The 23000-nt window shown below is 39.1% G+C and overlaps 1 protein-coding gene across 8 annotated transcripts in view; it reads left to right on the top strand.

Annotated features, from left to right (window-relative positions):
* Positions 1–23000, top strand: part of diaph2 (diaphanous-related formin 2) — a 363855-nt gene that overhangs the window by 139453 nt on the left and 201402 nt on the right. For all 8 annotated transcript variants that reach the window (XM_086222012.1, XM_086222015.1, XM_086222014.1 and 5 more), the window contains one exon: positions 144–258. In XM_086222012.1, coding sequence (XP_086078138.1) covers positions 144–258 — 115 coding nt within the window. The remainder of the gene's footprint in view (positions 1–143; positions 259–23000) is intronic.

Here is a 23000-nt window from a genome sequence, read left to right as displayed (position 1 = left end):
ATGCACACACAAGGGCAAGTGTGTGTTCACACAAAGACAAACATACACAAACCCTATCTCCAGTGAGAAGACCTTCTTGAGTGGCAGCTTGCTGGAATTTGCAGTCTGATTCTGGTGATAATGGAATCCTTGTGTCATTGCAGATAGTGCCTCAGGAAATGGCAGAGAATTGCATCTGGATCAAAGTCAAAGAAGAGAAGTTTGAGAATCCTGACCTATTTGCTCAGCTCTCCCTCTGCTTCTCCTCACAGAGCAAAGGTAAGGAGACATCATCTCTCTTCACCCCCTTCTCTAATTAATCCCGCATCATTTAGCCTCTCCGGCTATAGATGCCGAGCCACTTTCATCTTGTGACACTTTAAGAAACATTTTTTTCTAACTGAAATATTAATTACCTTTAAATCAAGCACTTTTCTACTACATTTGAACACTGTTTGTGTCTTAATTCAAATCTACAGTATGTGCCAATTAGGGACACTCCTGTTGCCGGGTGTTTATGTGATTTCTCTGGGAGAGGCTAGAAATGCGTTGTGGCTGCACATTGTATTTGTTCTTCACTGAGTAGTTTCAGATCAGTGCATTTGTGTGTGCATGCGGATGTGCACAAACGTATATGTTTGAACCGAGAGCAGTTATGCTTGGTTTGCTTCTTGGCTTTTCCAGTCCAGTAGACCAACCCTTCATCTGGGAATCTGGGGAGCTTTTGTGGAAGAGGCTCTGGGAGTTTTCTTGTCCCGGTCAGTTTATTTCTCAGATACACAACCAGGCTACCTAACTTGCTGATGAATAACACAAGCAGTATAGAGCCACTTTATTTATTTTATTTTTTTTTTGTTTTTATTGGTATGGAAGAGGTTGTGTGAAAGCACTTGATGTATTCTTCCCATGACAATTTGTGTTTTCCACTTCTTTGACAGTGTGTGTATGTGTGAGTGGTACACTCCTCTAATTCTAGCAACAGGGAGAGGGGAGAAGTCAGAGCCCTGTCAAGCGCAGAACAGTCAAATCTGAGCTCTGTCAGAGCATGCGGACAACTATACAGTATACTCCAACTTTCCCCATACATCCAAAGTCTGTTTGGACACCAGTCAGCCCACCAGCAGCTTCTAGCTCCATCTTTTTCATAGCCTCCAGGTATACTCCTCTAGATCTCTTCTCTGATTTTTTTTTTTTTAATGAATAGTAATTCTGCCTGGACAGCCACATGGACATTTTGATTTTCTGGTGTATACAGATGGTGTGTGGTTTGCAGAGAAGGGCTGTGCCCAACAATCATGTCACTCTCTTCTCATATTTCACAACTTCAAGACACCTAATTCATTAACATGTGCACTATGGCTTCTGTTAAGTAATTGTCAGTCAGACAGTTTGGACCCAATCACTAATGAATTATTTTTGAATTCAACAACTCTCTTTTGTCCAGTGATTCCGAAATTACTATCAAGGGAGACAAACATGAACCCTCTGAAAATATTCATAGAGCACAGCAACCTCAGATAAAATGCAAAAATGCAACTCGATGTTTGTATTTCAACAGAAACATGACTTTAATTCAGTTTCAAATGTACTCCTAAATTCTTTATTGAATTTTTCTTCTCACCCGAAGGGATTTTATAAAGTTCTATAGATAGTCCATATTCCCTCTGGCGGGGTAGGAACTCATGATCCAGCATTTCCCCAGGGAGTTACCTTTGCTGGATCCCTATCAATTACCCCTGCAGCGACTTCACTGAATCAGCTCTTTTCCCCTCTATTGTTGAAACAGAACGTGATTTCCTCATGAATGAAAAATGCTGTTTAATGTTTGATATCTACCCCCCCCCCCCCCCGCCTGCCAGTGAAGTTGAAAGCGAGTGAGTAGGGCTTTGTGTATTGTATTGTGAAAAGGCGCCAGATGGGATCTTATCTTCCTAAAATTCCTGTTTCATGATTTATTCAGGATTGTCTTTTAAATGAATGCAGTCTGAGGATACAAAACAATAAGTGTGAGTGAGCATTAGACATATTGTCAAACAGATGCCCGCCTTATTTACATCTTCAGTCTTTACAACGTGTCTTCCTTTACCTGCAGTGAAGTTAAATGGTGTTTTTTTTTTAAAAGCAGCGATGCGGTGGAGCGACACAGGCTGGCAAAAGTTATTCTTAAGTACTGATGTGCATCGAAATATGTTGATGGAGACATGACCACTGCAAGTTCTCATCGTGACCTCTGCTACTTGGAACTGTGAATTCTCTCTCCTGATTCACAAACAAGCTTCATTTGTGTGGGATATTGCATTGCATTGTTTTGTTTTGGGTTTTTTTCAAACACCAGCACACGCAAACAGCCCTTCTCTCTGGCACCTCCATCTTTGGCAGATCTTAGACATGGATATTTATAAGTAAAGTACACTTCAGGGGACAAGTGTATCACGAAAGATGAGGCAAGCAGGTGTAAATGCCTTCCCTGCAGAGCTGCCCTCAGCAAATGGTGCAAAAAGGCTTCTGTTAACTCCAGATTCCTTGGGATTGTTGCTTGTTACTCGCACTGTTGAAGAACAACACTTTAGAGGTAAAAAAAACCCCAACAACAACACTTTAACAGCCCCTGATTTTAAGATGCTTATTGCGCTCAGAGGCCCCTAAAACAACTGAAAATGCAAGACTGTCATCTCCCCTGCTGCTTTTATGAGTCTCACTGTTTAATGGGTTTTACCAAGAAATAGAAATGATAATCAAGAGGGATTTCAGGCTTCAGTCCTTTTAAAGTAGTTTGTGGTTTATGATGAAATTTCTTACCAATTGACAAATATCAGCAACTGTTTTTAAACGGTGCATTTTTTTTCTTTAGCAAAGACACAAACATGAATGTGGATCTTGTGTGATAAAAACAAAACAAATCAAAACACAATTTTACGGAGTAAGCAACCTGTCATGGGAACATACGTTATGATATTTTATAGACAAAACAATTAATTCAGTGAATGGCAATAAAAACAATCTTTAGTGGCAGCCTTCAAATTATTTTTGAGTGTAAATTTAAAAATGCAATTGACAACAATTTTACAGTTATAAAAAATACATTTTTCGGTAGATTTTTATAATACATAGTCTTTTTCACCTATTTATGTGCAGTCAATTGTATTTGTAGACAAACCTATAAACCGGTGTATGTTTGTCTTTTGTTCAACAGTAAAATGTGCATCCTTTATATTACTATTGCAGTCTTGTTGTGTTATCCCACAAATCCACCATGAGGGCGAGAAAGTTTTTTTTCTTGCAGTTGTTGAAATTCCAGATACTACAGGAAAATAACCAAACGTGACAAAGTACAGTACGATTCTGTAACACCAACAACTCCTGATTTAATTTAGACAACACAATATATTTCATGAATTAAGATTTATGAGGGTAAGATTTAGTAAGTAAAGGTGAACTATGGAGAATGAATATATAGTAAATTATTTTTGTGCATCATTTGGTGATATATTTACATTTATATTGTATGTCCATCCGTCGATCCATCCATCCATTTTCTACTGCTTATCCTGTTAAGGGTCGTGGGGGGGCTGGAGCCTGTCCCAGCTACCTTCAAGCGAGAGGTGGGGTTCACCCTGGACAGGTCGCCAGTCCATCACAGGACCAACACATACAGACAGACAACCATTCACACTCACAGCCACACCTACGGACAGTTTAGAGTATCAATCAGCCTCATCCCGTCTTGATGTCTTTGGACTGTGGGAGGAAGCTGGAGTACCAGAGAGAACCCACACAGGAACAGGGAGAACATGACAACTCCACACAGAAAGGTCCTGTGCTGGAGCTGGGGTTCAAACCTGGAACCTTCTTGATGACAGGCGACAGTATATTGTAGTTGAATATAGTCAGATGTAATGTATTTGTGCATATGAAATAAAACTAAAACATAACAAAAACAATCAACTGCATTTAGTTTGCTCAAAGGTCGTCTTACTATTGTGCCTAAAATGCCTTTTTTAGTAAAGCCAAGGACCATAATAAACTGGATCTGTGGTTAAGGTCAGAGAGAACAATTGTCTCATTAAGAATGCATTACTTCAGTGATGTGAGCATAAATCCTCTTTATAATTTCAAGAGTTTTCTTTTTACTTCTCGTGTGTAGTTGTAGTACAGTTACACTTAGACCGTAGCACTCTGTGCAAGCTTAAGTCATGTGACTCCATACTACACCTGATGCTTCTGATGTCAAGGAAAGTATTTCACCTATGACACCATCAGTCGTTTCAAGATAAGAAAATTGTTGCCACCCACACATCGAGTTGAGGGATCTGTTAGTACAGGCACTCATCAGTATTGGCTTTAGCTTCCCACCCCAAGTTCTCACTTCTTTTGAACTTGGGCACAACACATTAAATTGAGCCTTTAGAACAACCTCACTATGTCATAGAGCTATTTTATTTCCCATTAAAACTGTTTGTTCCCTTTTGGTTCCTCTCTCCTTGCTGCCTTTACTTGGTGTATCTGCTTTTCCCTCTTTCTTAACCCTCCTCTGAATTGACTTGGCTCTCGTCTTTTCTTTTACCCTCATCTCCCCTCACTCCGCTGTATCAATCAGTGGGTTGTGCCTTTGTTCGGCTCTTGGGATCAAATCAGATTCTCTTTGGGATTGAATGTGTGTAGCTATGGCCGGCTGCATTTGAAAGGCAATTCATTCAGCTAGAACTTTTGCTGTTCAGTTTGAAACAAGATTGATGTTGGCAAACTTCACACTCCTCCAATCTTCCAAAATGTTTCCTCCATTGCTCACATCAATTGCTGATGGTCAAAGGGTATTGTAATGGGGACGCTGAGCGTCTCAGCAGACCCAATACAATTAAAGTGAGAAGGTGACTCAGTAATTATTGAATTAATAGACTCTACTGAAAATATCAACATTTTTTGATGCTATTATGATGATAAGAAATTTACAAATATAAAAATAATCGTGGCATCCATTAGTTGTTTTTGTTTTCTTTATTGTTACCACATCATGCTGTGAAAGTTGTGTTGTCACGGTAATGGTGGGATTCTGTTCAGTAGTTTGTATGACTTGTCGCCCAACCATGTCTGAAAGCAAAAGCATTAGCTTTGACGAACGACCACAGTCGGAGGCAGGGTAAGAAACTGCTGTCTTAAAAAGAGAGGGGAGAGAGATATGGGGATAATGGCGCTCAGACGGTCTCTCCTTGAGGGAATTCATTTGTACACCTGGCAACTGACAGCAAGAGTTTTGTACAAAAAACAAAGAAATACAGCCGAAGTAAAATGTTTAAGGCTACACATTCTGATTAGTGGATATTTATCTCATTTAGACATTTTCATTGGCATCTTAATGTAAATAACCCTTTTTGTTTTTGTTAAAGTAAAGCACACCGGCTTGAGAATGTACACAAGGGCTCAATCAGATATTCCACAGGCTTGGAAGCTGCCAGGTTTATTTTTCTATTTTTATTTATCCATTTAATATCTGGAGTTTGCATTCCTCCTCAGCTCCGGTCGTTAATGTCTTGGTATGTTTGCAGTGCATCAGTAAAAGCAGGTATTGTTAAAACTTTAGCAGGGTGCAGTCAGTAATAATTCCCTTCATCTCATAAGATTTGGTCGTAATCTAAACACTTTTTCTTCTCAGTGACACCTGTTTCCCTTTACCTCTGTCCCTGTAACTCTACCCTGTCCTCCTAAACACACAAACACACGCTCACATGCTGGCACACTCACACACACATTGTCCACACTTAACCAACGTGGCCTGCACACCAACACATTCCCAATCCCCGCTACAGCCTCAGCAGCAGGGCAGTAATGACCCTGCTACTACAGCAGTTATGATGGAATCAGTGGGGGGTTTAGCTGACTCTCTGGCTCTCCCTAATAAGTCCCCTAATAACTCTCTTAACATTAGGGCTGACCCGGTCACCAGATCAAACACATTCAGCCATGGTTGGGCAACTCACATGACACCCAGCAACCTTCCCATCTGATAGCAAAACTGTTGCTGACCAGCACACTGATGGCTGTTTGCTTGGGGGCCACACAGCACACATGTTCAATATAAAGGCACAAAAGAAGTTTTGGCCCACAGGATTGTCAATGTAGTGAATGCCACTCACAATAGTTTAATCCTGTTAAGCTCTATTCACTCACTAACAACATCTTTTGTTAATAGAAACCTTTGAAAAGCTTGTTGCTCTTGTTGTTATCCTGAGACTCCTATTGGAGCTTCTCACACTCTCGCAACGTAATAAGGGCTAATTAATTCAAATTCAACTCAAGCTTGGTCTACAATAGTCTGCCTTGTGTTAATTACATGTGTACAACGATAAGCTTTTGATATGTTTTATGTGAAAGTATTGGGAAGTCAGCCGTGACAGTTTGCCATGTTTAGTGGGAGACTGTGTTGTTTATGACAGATTGTATGGAGGGGAGGGAGCTTCCACCACGGTTGATTCTTCTGCATCTTGTCTTGGGTGTTTCTCCTCCTCACAGCATTAGCTTTCATTGTCTTGCTTTCAGGAATCAGGATCAAAACCAATTTGAGATTAAATATCGGTTCAAGAATATTGCAATCAGGATCCGGTACTGAGGTTACTCACTGATATGATTCGATGGTGCCAATCTATTCACAATCCAGATACCATTCAGTAGCTTGTGCTGGACCATGAGACACCTCACCAAAATGCGCATATAGTTAGAATATTAAAAAAGCACAACAACAATTAAACGTGGATTGGTGCATCTCTAAAACAACCTGACAAGTAAATGAAAACCAGCATCCCTACCCACAAGCAACAGTTTCCCACAAATGAGGTTTGCATGTTTGTCATTTTGCAAACTGTCACCTGTATTGATGACTGAATAGCTGCTTCGCTTTCATCAGTTATTTTGATAACCTACGACCTTTACTGAAACCAGTACATCATGCATTCTGCATTCATGTGCATTATTACTTCAAGCAAAGCAAAGGATATTATCCAGTTTTGGGGAAAAAAAAAAAAAAAACAGGAGAAAAAAGAAGGACCTCAAATGGTACAATTTTCTCATTTTAGAAGAGAGGGCATTAATTGCTTGCACAGGCAGGAGAGATTTGTCTCAATAAAACACAAAACACCCCAATGTTCATTTCTCTCTGTTTGGGGCAGCCAGCCCACTGAATTTCTCAGGGTCAGCCCTTTTCCTTGCTCAGCTCCGCACGTTTTTAATATATCACATATGAATGGAAATTAGGCCCTTAAATATTAATGAGAAGTAATTGGTTTATTGTAGGAGACTATATTATGTGTCTATGTTTGTGTGCGCGTGTGTGTATATGTGTCCATGTGTGCATCTGTCTGTGTGTGTGCATCTGTGTCTGTGTGTGTGCATCTGAGTCAGAGAGAGAGAGATTTCCTTTCAGTCCCACTTCATATTGCCTTGCTGTGATGTCCCACTGATTTTAATCTTCTCTTCTCAGATGAGAGCCATTCTGACTATCACGGCACACTTTAGCTTTAGCCCTCTGAATATTAGCTTTCCTTGATACCTGCCGCTTACACACACCCAGCTCTACACCATGCTCACTTCAGGTACACTGTAATGTTCATCAAGATCAGTCTCTCCAAAAATGAAACATCGCCCGTGCATCTAAATACTCTGTTTCTTTTACTCTGCACCCCACTCTCTCAGATAATCTCAAATAATGTATGTTTGGAATATGTCAATCCTTCAGTGGTGTCTCTTTAATGTTTAATCCAAGTCTAACCCACCCAGCTTTAGAAGTCACTTATTCCTCTGATGTGACATTAAAGCACGGTCTGGCTTAAAGTGAGCAGTGTTTTGAGCAAAAAGAGGGAAGCAGGCACTGGTGACATGCTGGCTCGTGCTGCAGCTGCGTGGTATCCACTCATTTCCTCCACTCAAGTAGAAATAAACAAAACAAACAAACAAAAATGCTCCCTCCACCTCTGTATACAGGTTTCTCATCCCTTTTATCATCATCATGTAACTTCCTACTCATAATTACTATGACCACTCGGTGACATCACTAATACATGATTATGGTTATTTTCACCACTTTTATTCACAACCTCTCTGCTCTCTCTTGGAGAGACCAGACACTTGCCTTCGGCACTCAATTCTGTATTCATAAAATTGAACCTGCTGATTTATTTCAGTGGCCATTTTAAATACTGTAATTTGTGATTTTGTTTAGCTGGGTTACAATGAGATGCAGTCTTAATATCATATAATATATCCTGGCCAGGATGTGTTTGAAGGACATCAGTGCCTCTCAGCACCTCTTTGAAACAGATTGAATAAAAGCTGAGCATTGGGATGCGATGGGAGGATTTATAGCAAGCCTGTATCATATTGCATTTGTGTACTTAATAAATTGGCAAGTGAGTGTACATCTTCATGGTAAAGGAAGATTGTTTTTTTGTTTTTTTTGGAAATGTTCTGTCAGCAACACTTAAATGACCCATATATCTTGGTCCAAGTGTACTCCCGCAGAATACAGATTAGTCCGTAGCAGAAAGACAGAGACAAAAGCCTGTGAAGTGAGTGAACTCACACAAAAGTATACGCCGGAGAAGTTTCTGGACGTTACTTTTACAACGTGATTTGTTTTAATCGTAAATAATGACATTATTTAGGGTCTCGTGACATGCATCCAACATCAGGATCATTTATGATTATGTCAGGATCTGTCATAACCTTTATAAAAAAAAAAACAAACAAACAAGGAAAAAAAAATCAACCTTTATCAGCATATAAAGTGATCATTAGTTAGAGAAGAGAAGGGGATATATGTTGTGTGTGTGTTTATGTGTGTATCCTGCCTGTCAGTGGCTGCCTAATTGAGTGATACAATGCTTATTAACAGTGAAATTTGCCTCCAACCAGGACAATGTCAGCACTGTCACTAGAGCTTTTTACACACTGGAGCATTGGTGGAGCTTCATTAACTCGCCCCCATGATCCCAGACTGCAGAATACGGAGTGCATATCTAATCCAGCTCAGAAATATGAAGGATTTTATAGGGAATACATGATGTATGATGGTTGACTGGGTACTGTTTGCATCTGCTGCTGCTACTGCACTCGAGTGATACATAGAAAAGAATTGAGAAGTGGTATAAAGTCTTTTTAGTTGCAGCTTTTAGAGATGGATATTATATCTTTGTCCATGGACAGAAGATAAAAATATTAACCTGTTCGGGATGTATAGTGGCAGCTGCAGAGTGCACACACGACAAGTAAACTCACTCGGTTTTGTTTTCACTCTTCTTGCCAGGTATTAATTTCATGGGCTGATACCTTTTGTTTTACTGTAGCAATAGATGTGTTTTACTTTTATTTTTTTTCCCTGTGATGGACCTGTTTATTTTTCGAGCTGAAACAACTTAACCTCCTGCCGTATTTCACAATCTCTTCTTAAATGAGATCAAACACAAGCTCTTTGAACCACACAGTTAGTAGAATTCATCAGTTGCAATTACAAATGTTTCCCAATTTCACAGTTTTTCACAATTTATCACCTCATTGTCTCGCTCTGACCTCTCAAAAAGTGGTGTGACTCTGGCTGCATGTTTCAATTGTGATTTCCATACAAATCAACCAAAAAAAAAGTGCACAAAAGCCATATTTCTCCAGTGGCTAACGCCACGCCAGAAGGTGCACAGTCGCCTGCTGAGTTTGTTACATGGTGTTAAGTTAAATTTGTCTTTGAGCCTGTTTGGCGGAATTGGTTTTGTGACTACAAGTGGGCCAGGAGGTGACAGTAGAATAGAACAGAGAGGAGACAGAGGAAGAGAGAGCAGCCATGATCTCACAAGCTGGATGGATAAACAATCAGAGCCCTCTGTGTTCAAGATGGTGCCTCCTTGAATATAAACAATCATGACTTTGCACGCCACTGCAAGGTAAATTACTTCACAGATAAAGGGTGAGATGAGGGAATGGGAGAATCAGGTAGACAGACTGGTCTGATTACACTTTGTGATCCACCTGAAACAGGAAACAAACAAGTAAACAAAAACAAACAACACAAATTCACACTTGGGCAGGATTGTAAAAGTTGGGATTGCAAATATCTTGACATTGGTAACTCTAGAGGTTTACCTTTGATGTTTTTTTTTTTTATGACAGCGGCTAAAAGATAAAACAACTCTTGTCACCAAGGTTTTAATATGTTGTTGTTTGTTTGTTTTTCAGCAAGGTTACAAAAAAGTTACCCGTCAGATCGTTTACACTCATCATGATTCAAGGAGCCATTATATTTAAGGGTGGATTTGGATCAAGCAACATATCCAGGATTTTTTTTTTTTTATGGGTTGGTGACATTTTAGACAGGTTTTCGCAAAAGTCCTCTTTTTCTGAGTGCCAATTTGTTACTGATTTGTGCTGAAACAGAAAAAAAAAGCAAAATATACAAATTAATGGATGTCAGTGAATTCTATTGCCCAGACATATTCAGCAGTCACATCTGCAGTGAACAGTTGCACCATTTTAGATTTCTTCGGTTGCACATTAGAAGTCATTTCTATAGGTAAACTAACAAAAGAGGCAGCCTTTTTCCTTCTGTCCTTGATTTCCCGTGATTGACTTGTACATGCATGGTGAGGCAGTCATTTGATGCTATTGTGAGGAGCGAACTGCAAGGAGAAACTTGTGGCATGATGACCAGCTGTTACCACAATTATTAAGCGCTGAGGAAAATGTACTTAGGTAATCTCTGACAGAGAGAGGTGTGAATGGAGGAAAAGCTCTTGTAATGCATGAATGCTGAAGTTAATGGTGCATATTATAATGTGTGCGAAACCTAAAATTAAAAAGAAAAAAAAAACAACATTTTTTTAGAATAGTTTCTTACCCTCCAGAAGATTGAGCACCATTTTTAGGTATCAGCGCATTTACTGCTGAACTCTTTTCAGTGTCCCTCTGGTTATATACTGTAGGGGTTGATATTGGTATAGTTGGACTTTACTTTTTACCTTTTATTTATCTTTGCTTTCCTGTGCTTACTTTCTCATTCCTCCCACCGTGTATCTGTCTGTGCTCTTTTCCTGTCAGTCATATCCCTCCAAGTTAAAGTCCGTCTCTACCCCCCTCTTTTTTTCCCTCTTATCAGCGTCGTGCTACAGTATCCACAGAAAGCATCTCTCACATCCACCTGTATTCTATTGTTTGTGTGAATTTTTTTCTGGCTTTCATCTCAGTGCCAGTTTTTGAATTGGTTGTTTCCTTCAGGTAAAAGGAATTAGAGTTGTTGTTTTTTTTTTGCCACTTTCTGCCGCAGTCTTAAATTCTTTTGTTCATAGAAAAAAAAGGCAAAAAAAGTTTCCAAATGGCCTGATAATGAATCAGTTAAGCTGTCCATCCTAATAACTAAGTTATTCTTCAACAGCTTTATTTTTTCCATTCAATTTTATTTTTATATCTTTCTAACACCTTATCTGAGGAAAAATAATTAGTGAAATGATTTAAAAAGGTCAAATTGTGGGGGGGGGGGGGGGGTGTCATGCTGTTATGGGCACATAAAATTCAAGATACATGGCAGGGCTCAGTGTTTTATATTGTGCCAGTGCAGATGCCTTGGGGGAACACTTTCTCTGAGTTGCAGCATTTGCAGATTGTTTCCTTCTTTGTTCTTTCCTTTTGAACATGTTTTATTAACCACACAGTATGCTGTTGAATCGCGGCAGACTAATGTGATAAATGTGCGGAAGTCTGGACAAGTCTTCTGTAAATGTGGACCATTATATTCATTTTGTCTTTGACACGTTGTCTGCCTCTGGCCCGATCTTTGCCCGCCTGTGTAAACAAATAGAAAATTTACCAAACGTGAGGCTGCTTGGGCTGCTAAGAACACACGTTCTGCGTAGCCATTTAAGCTTTAGGTCTTTCCTTGATGCAACGTTATTGCACTTTTACTCCACCCACACAAGCATGTAAGTGGAAACTACACCATTAGCACTTCAGGGTAGAGCATGGCTTAAAGGGATTGTTGTATTTGCATTTTGCTTTCACTGTGTACATATGGGCATTAAATACGACACCAAATGTTGCATTGTCTTGACATCTGTAACCCAAGATGACTGCTACTTATACATGCTGTTCTGCTTCCAAAGTTCTAGTTTAGCAAGGCTTGTTAATTGTTATTAAGACGATGCAGATTTGCATTAAGGTGCTTCTGCTCTTCTTGGCTGTTATTTTCACTTCTCCAGCTCTCTTCCAATCCATCTTGGGCTAAGATTAACCTTTCTGAGTCCATTTCCATCCCCATCATAAATGTACTGTGTCAGACAAATTATCCTCAGGAGCTGATAAGTGTTGATTTTAATTTTAATCATGTGAAGCAGCAAATCGTATTGTGTATTTCTTGTCTGATAAAAGATTGAAAGCACATTACACAGCTAGAAGAATATGAATTATGATTAAAGAACAGTTGCCAACTTAAATGTTTTTGCATCACTGCTCAATACTCCACTAATAACCCCCTCTTTGACGAACCACTTTAAGAATAATAAATCAAAACCCTCCCATATAACACAAATGTGCTTTTGGCAGTTTTTAGGAAACCCGTACAAAGCTGACTACAAAATTGAGATATTCTATTTTTGAGCTACTCCGCTCTCTCACCACTTATAGTTAAATTTCTCCCAACCAGGAAATGCTGTTCATCTTTTACAAATTCGCTTCAGTTGCATCTATAATTTAATGTGCAAAGCCCCCCCTCCCAGTGAGGCAATTAGAGATCCCGCCACGAGGTGAGAGCTAGGGAGAGGCAGGTGCAAAAGGGTCATCTTGTAGCCCATTACTCTGCCCCTGACATGGGTGGTACACCCTGCAGGTGGGTGTTCCCAAGTTCCCTCTACAACAGTAGTTTAAATTGAATAGGAAGTAGAGCAAGAGCACAGAAGAGCCAGTGCCAACAGCTCCTATAGGGCAAAGTGCATGAAGTGATTGTAATAGTTCAGATTGTTATTGTAATTGTAGGCTTCTGAGCATAAAAGTGCCCCAGACAACAGACCTCATGTTGTTACAACTGCTGCCAGGTGGAAATGCAACTCCTGGTTGGACACATACACAAATGCTGATACAAATGTAAAACGCATTTAAGGAAAAATCAAGTGTTGGCCCACATTTTAAGTTTCTAGAACTCTATAAGAGTGATGTACTTCATTCTGCCAAATATTCCTTTATTTGGTGTTTTGATAATGGCAGAGAACACTGTGTTCCACCTGGGTATAAAATCGTAATAGGTATTCTGCTGGTTTAAGATTTTGGTGACTTGAAAGGCCACAGCCTATGACTCACATCACTGTCATACTCATCAAACCACCACCACCACTTTCAGAGACGTGAACGCGCGCTCACAAAGCCAGCAGTCCCTCTGGATATACGGGCTCCTCACATGCAGGCTGGCAGGATTCTGTCTGCCTTCCTTTCCCCGCCGCCTCCTCTAAACAACCTGGTCCAACAAAGATAAACACATGCTGGGTAGATTATTAGAGAAGTACCAAGGGCCCCACATCAGAGCTGCCAGTGCACAATTGTGCTAGCACGGTGGCAGTACCTTGTAGAATCCGATGCAGTAACCCCCAGGGTGTTCTAATACATACTTAGACACAGGTGGGCACTGATACCAGCGTGAGGCCTACACAGACTCCACTGACATTTCACTATCGAAAGCAAACTTTTGGCACATTGTTTTTACTAATAGCATTGTTGGTGATTTTGATTTTAGATGTTTGAAGGGTAGGAACGGGATCTGCAAAAACACATTAGTTGGATAAGACCTGACCAATGCAGATTTTTTACCAGTCCTAAGGCTCTGTTTCCTTTGCTGTGTGACATTAAATTCACATCCTGAATTCAACCTTCAGAAATACACATTTGACTGATGAATTTTTGACCATCATACCTAAAGGTCTCAGCTAGCTGATAGTCAGCAGCCAAGATGGGACAATCACATTTCCTCAGAAGCCACCCTATATTGTACAACTCCAGTGACTAGGTTAACAAACAAGTCAAGTCACGATGGCTGCTTGAAGACAATGTACCAGGATTATCTTTGTCAAGATTGTTTTTGTTGTGTGGAGTTGAAACCCGATTCGTTCTTGCTGAAACTAAGCAGTTACAGTACCATCTCCATGGCAACCTCAAACTCTATCTTATATCCTGGCATACTCAAACACATCATCTTAGTCATTGAAATATTAAATGCACTAATGTTTTTCTTTTTATTGGTGGGGGGGTTGCATTTTCACACATTTATCAGGACATTTTAGCTGCTTGCTAATGGAAGTGTATCTGACACATCTTTGAAATGGTAGGATTTCTGTGGTCTTGGAGTAAAATACTTAGTTAATTCTTTTGTGAAAAATAGTTAATAATCAGAATCGGAACAGATTAGGGAGAAATGAATGAAGCAAGGAAATTCTAGAAAAGTCATGGAAAATACCTTGATACCTGTGTATGTGACTTTCCATAACCTCGCCCAGAAACCCCCCAAAACTACATTTGTCACTTTTATAAGTTATGTCGTGCATGTATCTAAGGTACATATTAAATGAAAGACAGCTAGTATAGAAATGGATAATATATGACTTCTTGTCAGGATAAAGACTTGCTCTTATGAAGGACAATTTCAACTCTTTCTATATAATATATTGCGCTGATAGACGTTTCCTTTTCCCGCTCCATTCTGAGCATGTTCTTTCTTGATTTAAATTAAAATCGCTAGTGTTCGCCCTGACCTTGACATCATTAGTTCTTCATGTTTTGACTTTATATATTATTGATTTTTCGTATATCATTTTGCATAATGTTTTAACAAGAAGCCATGTCAATGAAGATAAACTTATTTCAGTAGAAACAGAATGTATAGCAGTAAGTGAGGGTGTAGGGGAAGGAGGACAGACACGGATGGCCCTAACATGATAGTGAAAGAAGAATGTGGTACAAATACACTGGGGACACTGTTATTGCTGGAAAATGGAAATATTTCCTAGTCGAGTATTTGAGCAAATAGTAGTATACTTCCATCAACTGGATCAAGTACAAGGGGTGAGATTTCCAAATAATCTCTCCTAGACAGTTTTCTCGTAGTACTTTTATGATTAATGGCTGGGAGATAATTGTCACAGGCTGTGTTTGAGATTGACATCAGTGACATCTGTATGGTTTCTTGTGTGAAGGTCTGAAGTTTGTTTTTTGTTTTTTTCCCATGGACATACAGGTACATGGATTCTCACCTACCTGTGACATGTGTAAAAACATGCCCTTTACACTCAGCACACACACAATGGTCTGGACAAGCTGCACTGGTATTATTGTTCTGTCTGTTGTAGTTCTGAGGGAACTGTGAGGGTTTTTCACCTGGGTTGAATAATTTAATGTGGGTACTGTGTGCTGAGGAATAACGTTGAACTGCCCTTCATGTGTTTGCAGGATGGTGGTGGACAGCTCTTACTTAAATATTCCAAAAACCAAACACTCGAGCGGCCTTGGAAGGCGAGCCGCATTTGAAGACAACTCAATCACTATAATGGCAAAATACTTCAAGAATAACAACAGTCATTATCAGTTCACTTTTATTTTTTCAAGCTTAAGTGGCCTAATGTCGCTGTCCTTGGGTAAAGAGAAAATAAGACTCAATTAATATGACATCTTCTCACCAGACAACGTGAATAGCTCCTCAGCAGCAGTAACACAATTCAAGGTCTCTAAAGCAGCTGATTGCTGATCGGTTCTAGCAGGCCAAGGGTATCGTGTTCCCTTCTAGCAGCCAGCACTGGACTAGATGCCAAACCTCTTGGAATATTATTGCTCCGCTATCGTACAGGACCAAGTCAGAATATACAAATTACAATATATTTAAAAGAAACAAAGGCATTGATCGTAACTTAGACCGACAAGAAAAAAAATTCAAGGTTTTACTTTCAAAATTATTTGAATGACAGCAAATTGCTACCACAAATATCATTTATCAAGTGATGTTTTTTATGATAACATAACTATCAACTAAATCTGTTATCCAACAAAAGCTTGAACCAGACGTATGCGTAATGTTTTATTTGATTAATTTCTAATTAAGATTATTTTGATAACGTAGATTAGTCACTGAACATCGTTGAGTCACGAGTTTTGGGTGGTAAAGTAAAAATCGCCCACACACATTCAGCCACTTCTCTTAGTTAAGATGAAACAAACAAACAAACAAACAAAAAAACCTTCCAATATTAAGCCAGATTCAAATTAGAAAAGAAATGAAGATAGAAACAGTGAACTGAAGATTACATGACAATTTTGAACTGAGTATATTCTTATTTTCCTGACATGTAAGTGAATTGTTTCCTTTTTTGAAAGTGCAATGCATTCACATATGTTACCTGCCATCATTTCACTTGAGGTGCTGGTATCAGAGAATATGTCTGCCAGTAGGGGGCACTGTGATACAGGCTCAGTGACAGAAACCTCACTGAGGGTTGAATCTGTGGTTAGTGGAAGGAGGTACACACCCTTTCACAGCCTCATTTGGGTTTTGTAAATCATAGATATACCTAACGTAAGCCAACACCACATAGCCACCATCAAAATTTCATCAGATCACACAGTCAGGGCTTGGATGTGTTGTGACCAAGGACCGATCTTGGGTTTTGAACTGTGTGGACCCAGATTTTTCTTCTCTTTTCTTTAAACCGGTAATGGTTTGTGTCAAGACCAGTTGAACCTTTTCTCTTAGGAACCTGATCCGCAAGAGTTTAGATTTGGGTGTCATTGAGAAGGCCTAGCGTGTCTGGTAAAGGAATGTTCACTCTTTTGCATCATGTGTGCAGACATCTTAGAAAAACAGCCAGTTGAAGGAAAGGCCAAACTGTTCTCTAACATTTTTTTTTTCCTTGTTTTTATGTTTTTATCTTGAAATGTTTAAAGGTTACATGATGCACTGAGTCAGGTACAGACAACAAAAAGTTTCAGGAACACACTGAGTGTTTCTTTGTTTCTGTCTCTTAGATTATCTTAATATCTAACCACTCACATGACCAAAAAACCCCCAAAACAACTTCATCTTAAAGTTAAGAGACCAAACCACCTTTTTTTGAGCCAGTTATGTTAATAATTTAATATTCATAAGAACACTGTTTTTTGTAAATGGATATTGTCGACATGGATCTCCCTTCTTATTTAGTGTCTTTTACAATGCATGAACCTCTACAGTTAAGAAAAAGGGAAAAAAAAATTGATGATTTGAGAAGAATAATCTAAATTTTATTGTAACAGTTATAGTTTTATGTGTATATAAGTAATATTTCAGTAAATAAATAGTACTTTTACTTGTGTGCATCACTTCTTTCACTCATGCTCATGCTCATGCCTAATATAGCCATATACAGGTAGTTATCATTCTGACCTTGGCCTTGCATCTTTGCAGAATAGGCTCCCAGACTTTCCTTGCTGTCAAACATCAATGTAAGATGTCTACATGCATCCGCACCAAGTAATAGGTATTAAGCAAACACACTGTTTTAATAATGACATAAATATTTCAGTGTTCTAGTTGTTCATGCCTTTTAAGTCTGGGACTTATTTAAAAGTATGACAGTTTCCAACCTGATTACCTGCATAATTAAATTACAACATGTATTATTTCTTGTCTCAGGTTATTTTTACATTGCTGTAAAAAAATTCAGTTTCATGCTCCAGAAATGTTTAGTACTATGTGTTGCAATCTTTGCGCAAGTGGATATTGAAAATCATAACATTTCCTGTGAGTAGCCTGCCATGTCATAAATCAAGACATGAAACACCTGCATAAATCAATAATTTCTAAGCTCGCAGGACCTTATCTTTTTTAGCCATAAGTTGAATTAAGTGCACTGATTCATGATCGGAGCACTTTCTGCTGCAGTGTCTGACTCAGGCTGCAAGCCTGAGTCCAAGATAGAGGTAACTGCACACGACCCAGATACCCAACAAGCATTCCGATTTTAATGTCCAAAACTGACTCTTAATTAGAGCAGGCAATTTGTCTTACAACTGTTGTTCAGCCTCACTAAAGTGAAACAGAAAAGAGGACAGCACACAATTTAACACATAGGACAAGCAATAAATGAAAAGTGGTATGAAGACCATGTTCTGTGCAGTATTAGGTGATAGAATTGAAACAACTCCCACTGTTAACAGCAGAAGAAGACATCATATGTGTAAACAACATAACTTCCATAGCCACTGTAGCCACAAACATATTAAAATAAATGGATGTGTACCTTGTTTTTCTACGCTTTGGATCAAGTAAGCAGCCAGAAACTGGCTTTGAAAGTCTGGTGCCAACATCTCCTCTCAGGATAGTTTCATAGATGTATTTCTGTAACCCTCAGACAATAAAATGTCATGTTTTACTGACCCAGAATATTAGTAGTACTTCTGTCTATACTTTCCCGAGTCCAATTGGTCTATGTCTCTTCCACGTGTGCACAGAAGACCAGAATTTCTCCACCATTCAGACTCAAATCAGTAAATGGCAACAGAAAGGTCAGAAAAAATAAATAAACAGACCTGATGACTGATCCACTTTGATCAAATCTGACAGTTTCAAACAACTGCCTATTGAACTCAATCCCACCTTAGACCACTTCTGGGATGACTGACATCGGTTTAGATATGCAGCATATGCTAGAACAAATGCAATTTATCGTGGCTGCATGGACGTCTACTCAGAGCCACATGTACGCACTCTGATGAAGTGTACATCCCACTGACCTTTGCGTATTCTAGTGTAACACTAACTTTCCACTCTCTCCTCCATCCACTGTGCATTTTTCAGTGATTACCCTCTTCTTTTCTGCCCTGACCACTCATCATCACCTATCCAGAGAATCACACACAGCATCAAATTGCTATTTCTCCCTCTTCCATCCTCTCTTCCTTTCTCCTTATTGTCTCCAGCTCACAATCTTAAAAAAAACAAAACAACCCCCCCCAAAAAAACCACATTTGCAATGCTCTTTGCACACTACTTCTGACACATTCTTTGTCTAGGTACATGCTTGTTATTTATCAAAAAATTGCACCAGACACAGAGCACAATTTTCCCGTTGTCTGAGGCACACCTCGTAAACACTGAAGTGCGCCTTATGCTTTAGAGAGAGGGAAGCACAAATGACGGGTTCTTGGATTTAATGAGCATGTTTGCATTCTGAATTTGATCATTCGGGTTAATTTTGCATGACATATTGTCTGCATTTAAAAAAAAAAAACAGTTGCAAAATGTTGTAGGTACATGAAAGAAAGTTTTTAATGGAGACGACTGTATAATGAATTGGTTTTGGTATAGTCGTCAATGGAAGCAGTCAAAGGTGAGCGTATCAAAATTGTGCTCAGGGCTTGCACTGCATCATAATAAAGCATATTTCTAAGAAACGAAAACAACAACAAAAACAGTGTTGTGATAATTACTAAAAATACTCACTGACCATTTTGTGAAGCAGAAAAGTAACACAGTGCTGTGGCAGTGGTGATATCACTCTTACTTTTAGTGCCATTAAGATTTCACTGCTGTTAGTGGCAGTCTTTTGAAAGAGACATATGTCAACACAGTTCTCAGCCACCACCTGCTGTGATCTGAGCGGCTGCATCGATGTCTTTTCTGACATGAATATGTTCGACTCTTGCAGCATCCCTAGTTCATTTTTACATTTCAGCGACAAGGGTCAAGTTTTAGGCTAACTACGAGTCAAGTATTTTGGGAGATAACTAGATTGCAGCCTATATGATAATGAAAATATTTCTTTCTGAGTTTTTCTGATGATTTCTCAGGATTTTAAACAGGCGTCCCTCTCCTGACCTGCAGTTTTCAGGTGACAGGTAGCAGGAGTCAAGATACATGATTCAAAACTTTTGGGGGGGGGGGGGGGGAATGGGAATCACTTGTGCTGTCATGTTTTAAACTCAGATGACATACTGTTCATTTCATCTTTTCGTTTATACAAGAGCTTGTTTTTTTGTGTTTATCTTTTGTATTTCTCTAAACCCAATCGTGTCTTTTTTTGGTGTCAAACCTAAACAAATCTTCATCACGACGTTGTCACATCATAAAACATTTATATGTCCAGCAGTGATTTTGACAGTTTTGGAGAGTACAGACTATTTATGTCTGCTGGCAATGACTGCAGATAGAGGCAGGAGATCAGAAAACAGTTCTGTCTGTCATTCTGATGACACGGAGCAACAGCATATTTTGTCATCTAATCTTGAGGAACTTGTTGGTTCTGTGTGTTCTGAATATATTACTAATACAAATATAACCCATGTTTTTCATATACTGTATGTAAATCCCTGCATGAGAAGAAAATGTTGAGACATAGGAAACGTTTGACATCCACGTCTATTAATGTCTCCAAAAAATCGTACTGTACGTATGCGTATCTCCTGGAGGCAGTGACATTTATCTAATTTCATAAAGTTTGTGGTTGAAGTCCTCAAACCGGAGCCATAAACTAAAACATTCTTTCTCCTTGCCTATTTCCTTAGGCATAATATCTTGGGAAAGACAAACTCCAGAGGTGTGGATCATTTTACAATATGGTTACCAAGGCTTCTGGTGGGATTTCCAATTAAGATGCAATCTGTTATCTGTTCAGACGACTAATAAGCACAACAAAGCCATTGAGAGGACCCCCTGGAATTCATATCAGACCACTCGAAATAACCATCAAGCCCTCCTATCTGATACACTGCCAATACCTGCTCACTTTCCCAATTAAAACCCCAGGCAGGTTGTTCTCCTGTTAATAAGGAATGTATTAGGGCTACTGTCATTGTAATGGGTAGAAGCCAGCTAACTGTGTGGGCTGAGAGTACTTTGTGTTATTTGTGGGATTCTTTTTTATCTGAAATCAATGCTTGTGTGCCTTCAAATGTGTGAACCACAATCACGACTGCATGCTATGAGAGAGTATTGTGGGTCAGTTCTGATGTGTTTTTCTGTGATAATTAGGACTGTGCTGCTCCCAATCACACACAGAATCTTCTAGTGAAAAGGAAGCACAGTTGACCATTTCATGGTAAAGCTTATTACAACATCAAAAGAAGAAAGAGAGTGAAAAGAGCCAAAAAAATTTACACTCAAACATTAATGGCGGGATTTTTTTTTCCTTTTTGCATTTATCATTTTATTTTCTATTTATTTATTTATTCTTTCTTTTTTTTATGTTTGTGAGTCTTGTCTCCAAATGCGGCCAAACCTTCAAACACATAGTGGAACAAAGTCACTGTTACTTTGATTTGGAGTTTGTGTGTGTGTGAGTGTGTGCGTGCAAGCGTGGATGGATGCTGTCCAGTAGCTAAGCAGTAAATTCAATTGAAAATGAAAGCGAGATGAGAGATGGTTGTTTTGTATTTTAAATATAGTTCAACGATATGTCGGGTGATCTGAGAAAACAGGAAACAAAGGCTTTATAATTCCTTTGTGATATTTTCTCTTGTGTTTGTTGAGGACATGCATTGATCAGCCTCATTAAAACCCCTTTTTTTATACATTTTTTTTGTAAGTAGTTGTTTGCTGTTGTTGTGCCATGTTTAGACATAATGCCTCATCATAATAGGGCACATTTTACTTTTAGATATCAAATGCTGCAAACCTAAAATAAGATTTATCTAGGAGTTACTGATTTCATGTTCATCTGGAAACCCTGCATGTGCACTTGTCGCTACTTGAGTGAGTTCTTGTGGATGATGAAATCATTCATGTAGATTTCTCGGAACAAAAAAGATACAGGAATTTCTGGCTTTGTTTATGCTCGATAGACCTGCATACATGAAGCCACACAGAGATTAAACCATTGGAAAAGATCTTCCAGTGGCAAATGGCACCATATGTCGCATACATACTATATGTTCTGTGTCTCCCTCTGTTTTAGACCCAGTATGCACAAAGACACAGCCACTCATTTGGGCGCGCGCGCACACACACACACACACACACACACACACACACACACACACACACACACACACACACACACACACAAATGCACTCACTCAGACAGGCTGGATTGTTTCAAGGCAGAGACAGGAGCTAAAGTAGATGCTGTAGTTTAATTAGGCTCTGCCAGCACCCACTGAGAGTTGCTCCTGAATTTGACACTGTTTTTCAATTGTCGCAGGCAAATGCTTAACTTAGAATGAAATGTGAGTCATTATTCACATTGTGTCATGTTCTTTCTGTCTTGTTTGTGTGTGTGTGTGTGTGTGTGTGTGTGTGTGCGTTTTGTTTGTGTAACTTTAGAACAATTGATAGTTTACGTGCCCATGATGGATACATGGTATGATATATTAGAAAGTCCTCCGATTGACCTGGCAGCTGACACCTCTATAAACACAGCACATTTCAACGTAAAGGCCTCTGAAGCAATAAAGCGCTGGTGGGCCTGCTACTTGATGCTGTTATCAGTGGTAGATTACTTACTCCACTGGACATTTGCAAGGTCTCAACCACTCCCAGTTGAAATCTATCCAGCCCTAACCCTAACTCAGTCATTTTTTAATGTCTAGACATTTAAGTCTAATATTTTTGTCAGCCTCCAAGTTCCTTATGATAATTTTCACATTACAGTTTCAGAGCTTTTTTTTTGGGGGGGGGGGGGGGGGGATAAATAACAAATTAGAGCCCAAAACCAGTCATCTTCATAATATGCTTTTTTTTTTTTAATTAAATACTACAAATTATATACACTACATACATTTTGTTGGTGTGGCCCATCCAAAGTTACTCTCCAAGGTATATAGCAATTATGTTGTGTGTGCGTTTTCATAGGAAAATCAGTAAAAACTACAAATTCAACAGATTTGAGTAAAAGGAGTCTTATGTGACTGGGTTATAGACAGGTGTATGATGAATTAGCCCTGTTGATGTGAGATGACCCCCAGACAATATTCATTAATTAAAAAGTAAATGACCCTCAATGAACTTTAACCCAAACAAAATTATATGAGAGCCAGGCAAAAACAACACAAGA

This window comes from Aulostomus chinensis, chromosome 13 (genome assembly GCF_037954235.1).
Source record: "Aulostomus chinensis isolate RoL2024-O1b breed Wild chromosome 13, RoL_Achi_v1.0, whole genome shotgun sequence".
Taxonomy (NCBI): domain Eukaryota; kingdom Metazoa; phylum Chordata; class Actinopteri; order Syngnathiformes; family Aulostomidae; genus Aulostomus; species Aulostomus chinensis.
Note: the sequence above shows the minus strand (reverse complement) of the source record. Positions and strands in the feature narration are given on the sequence as shown.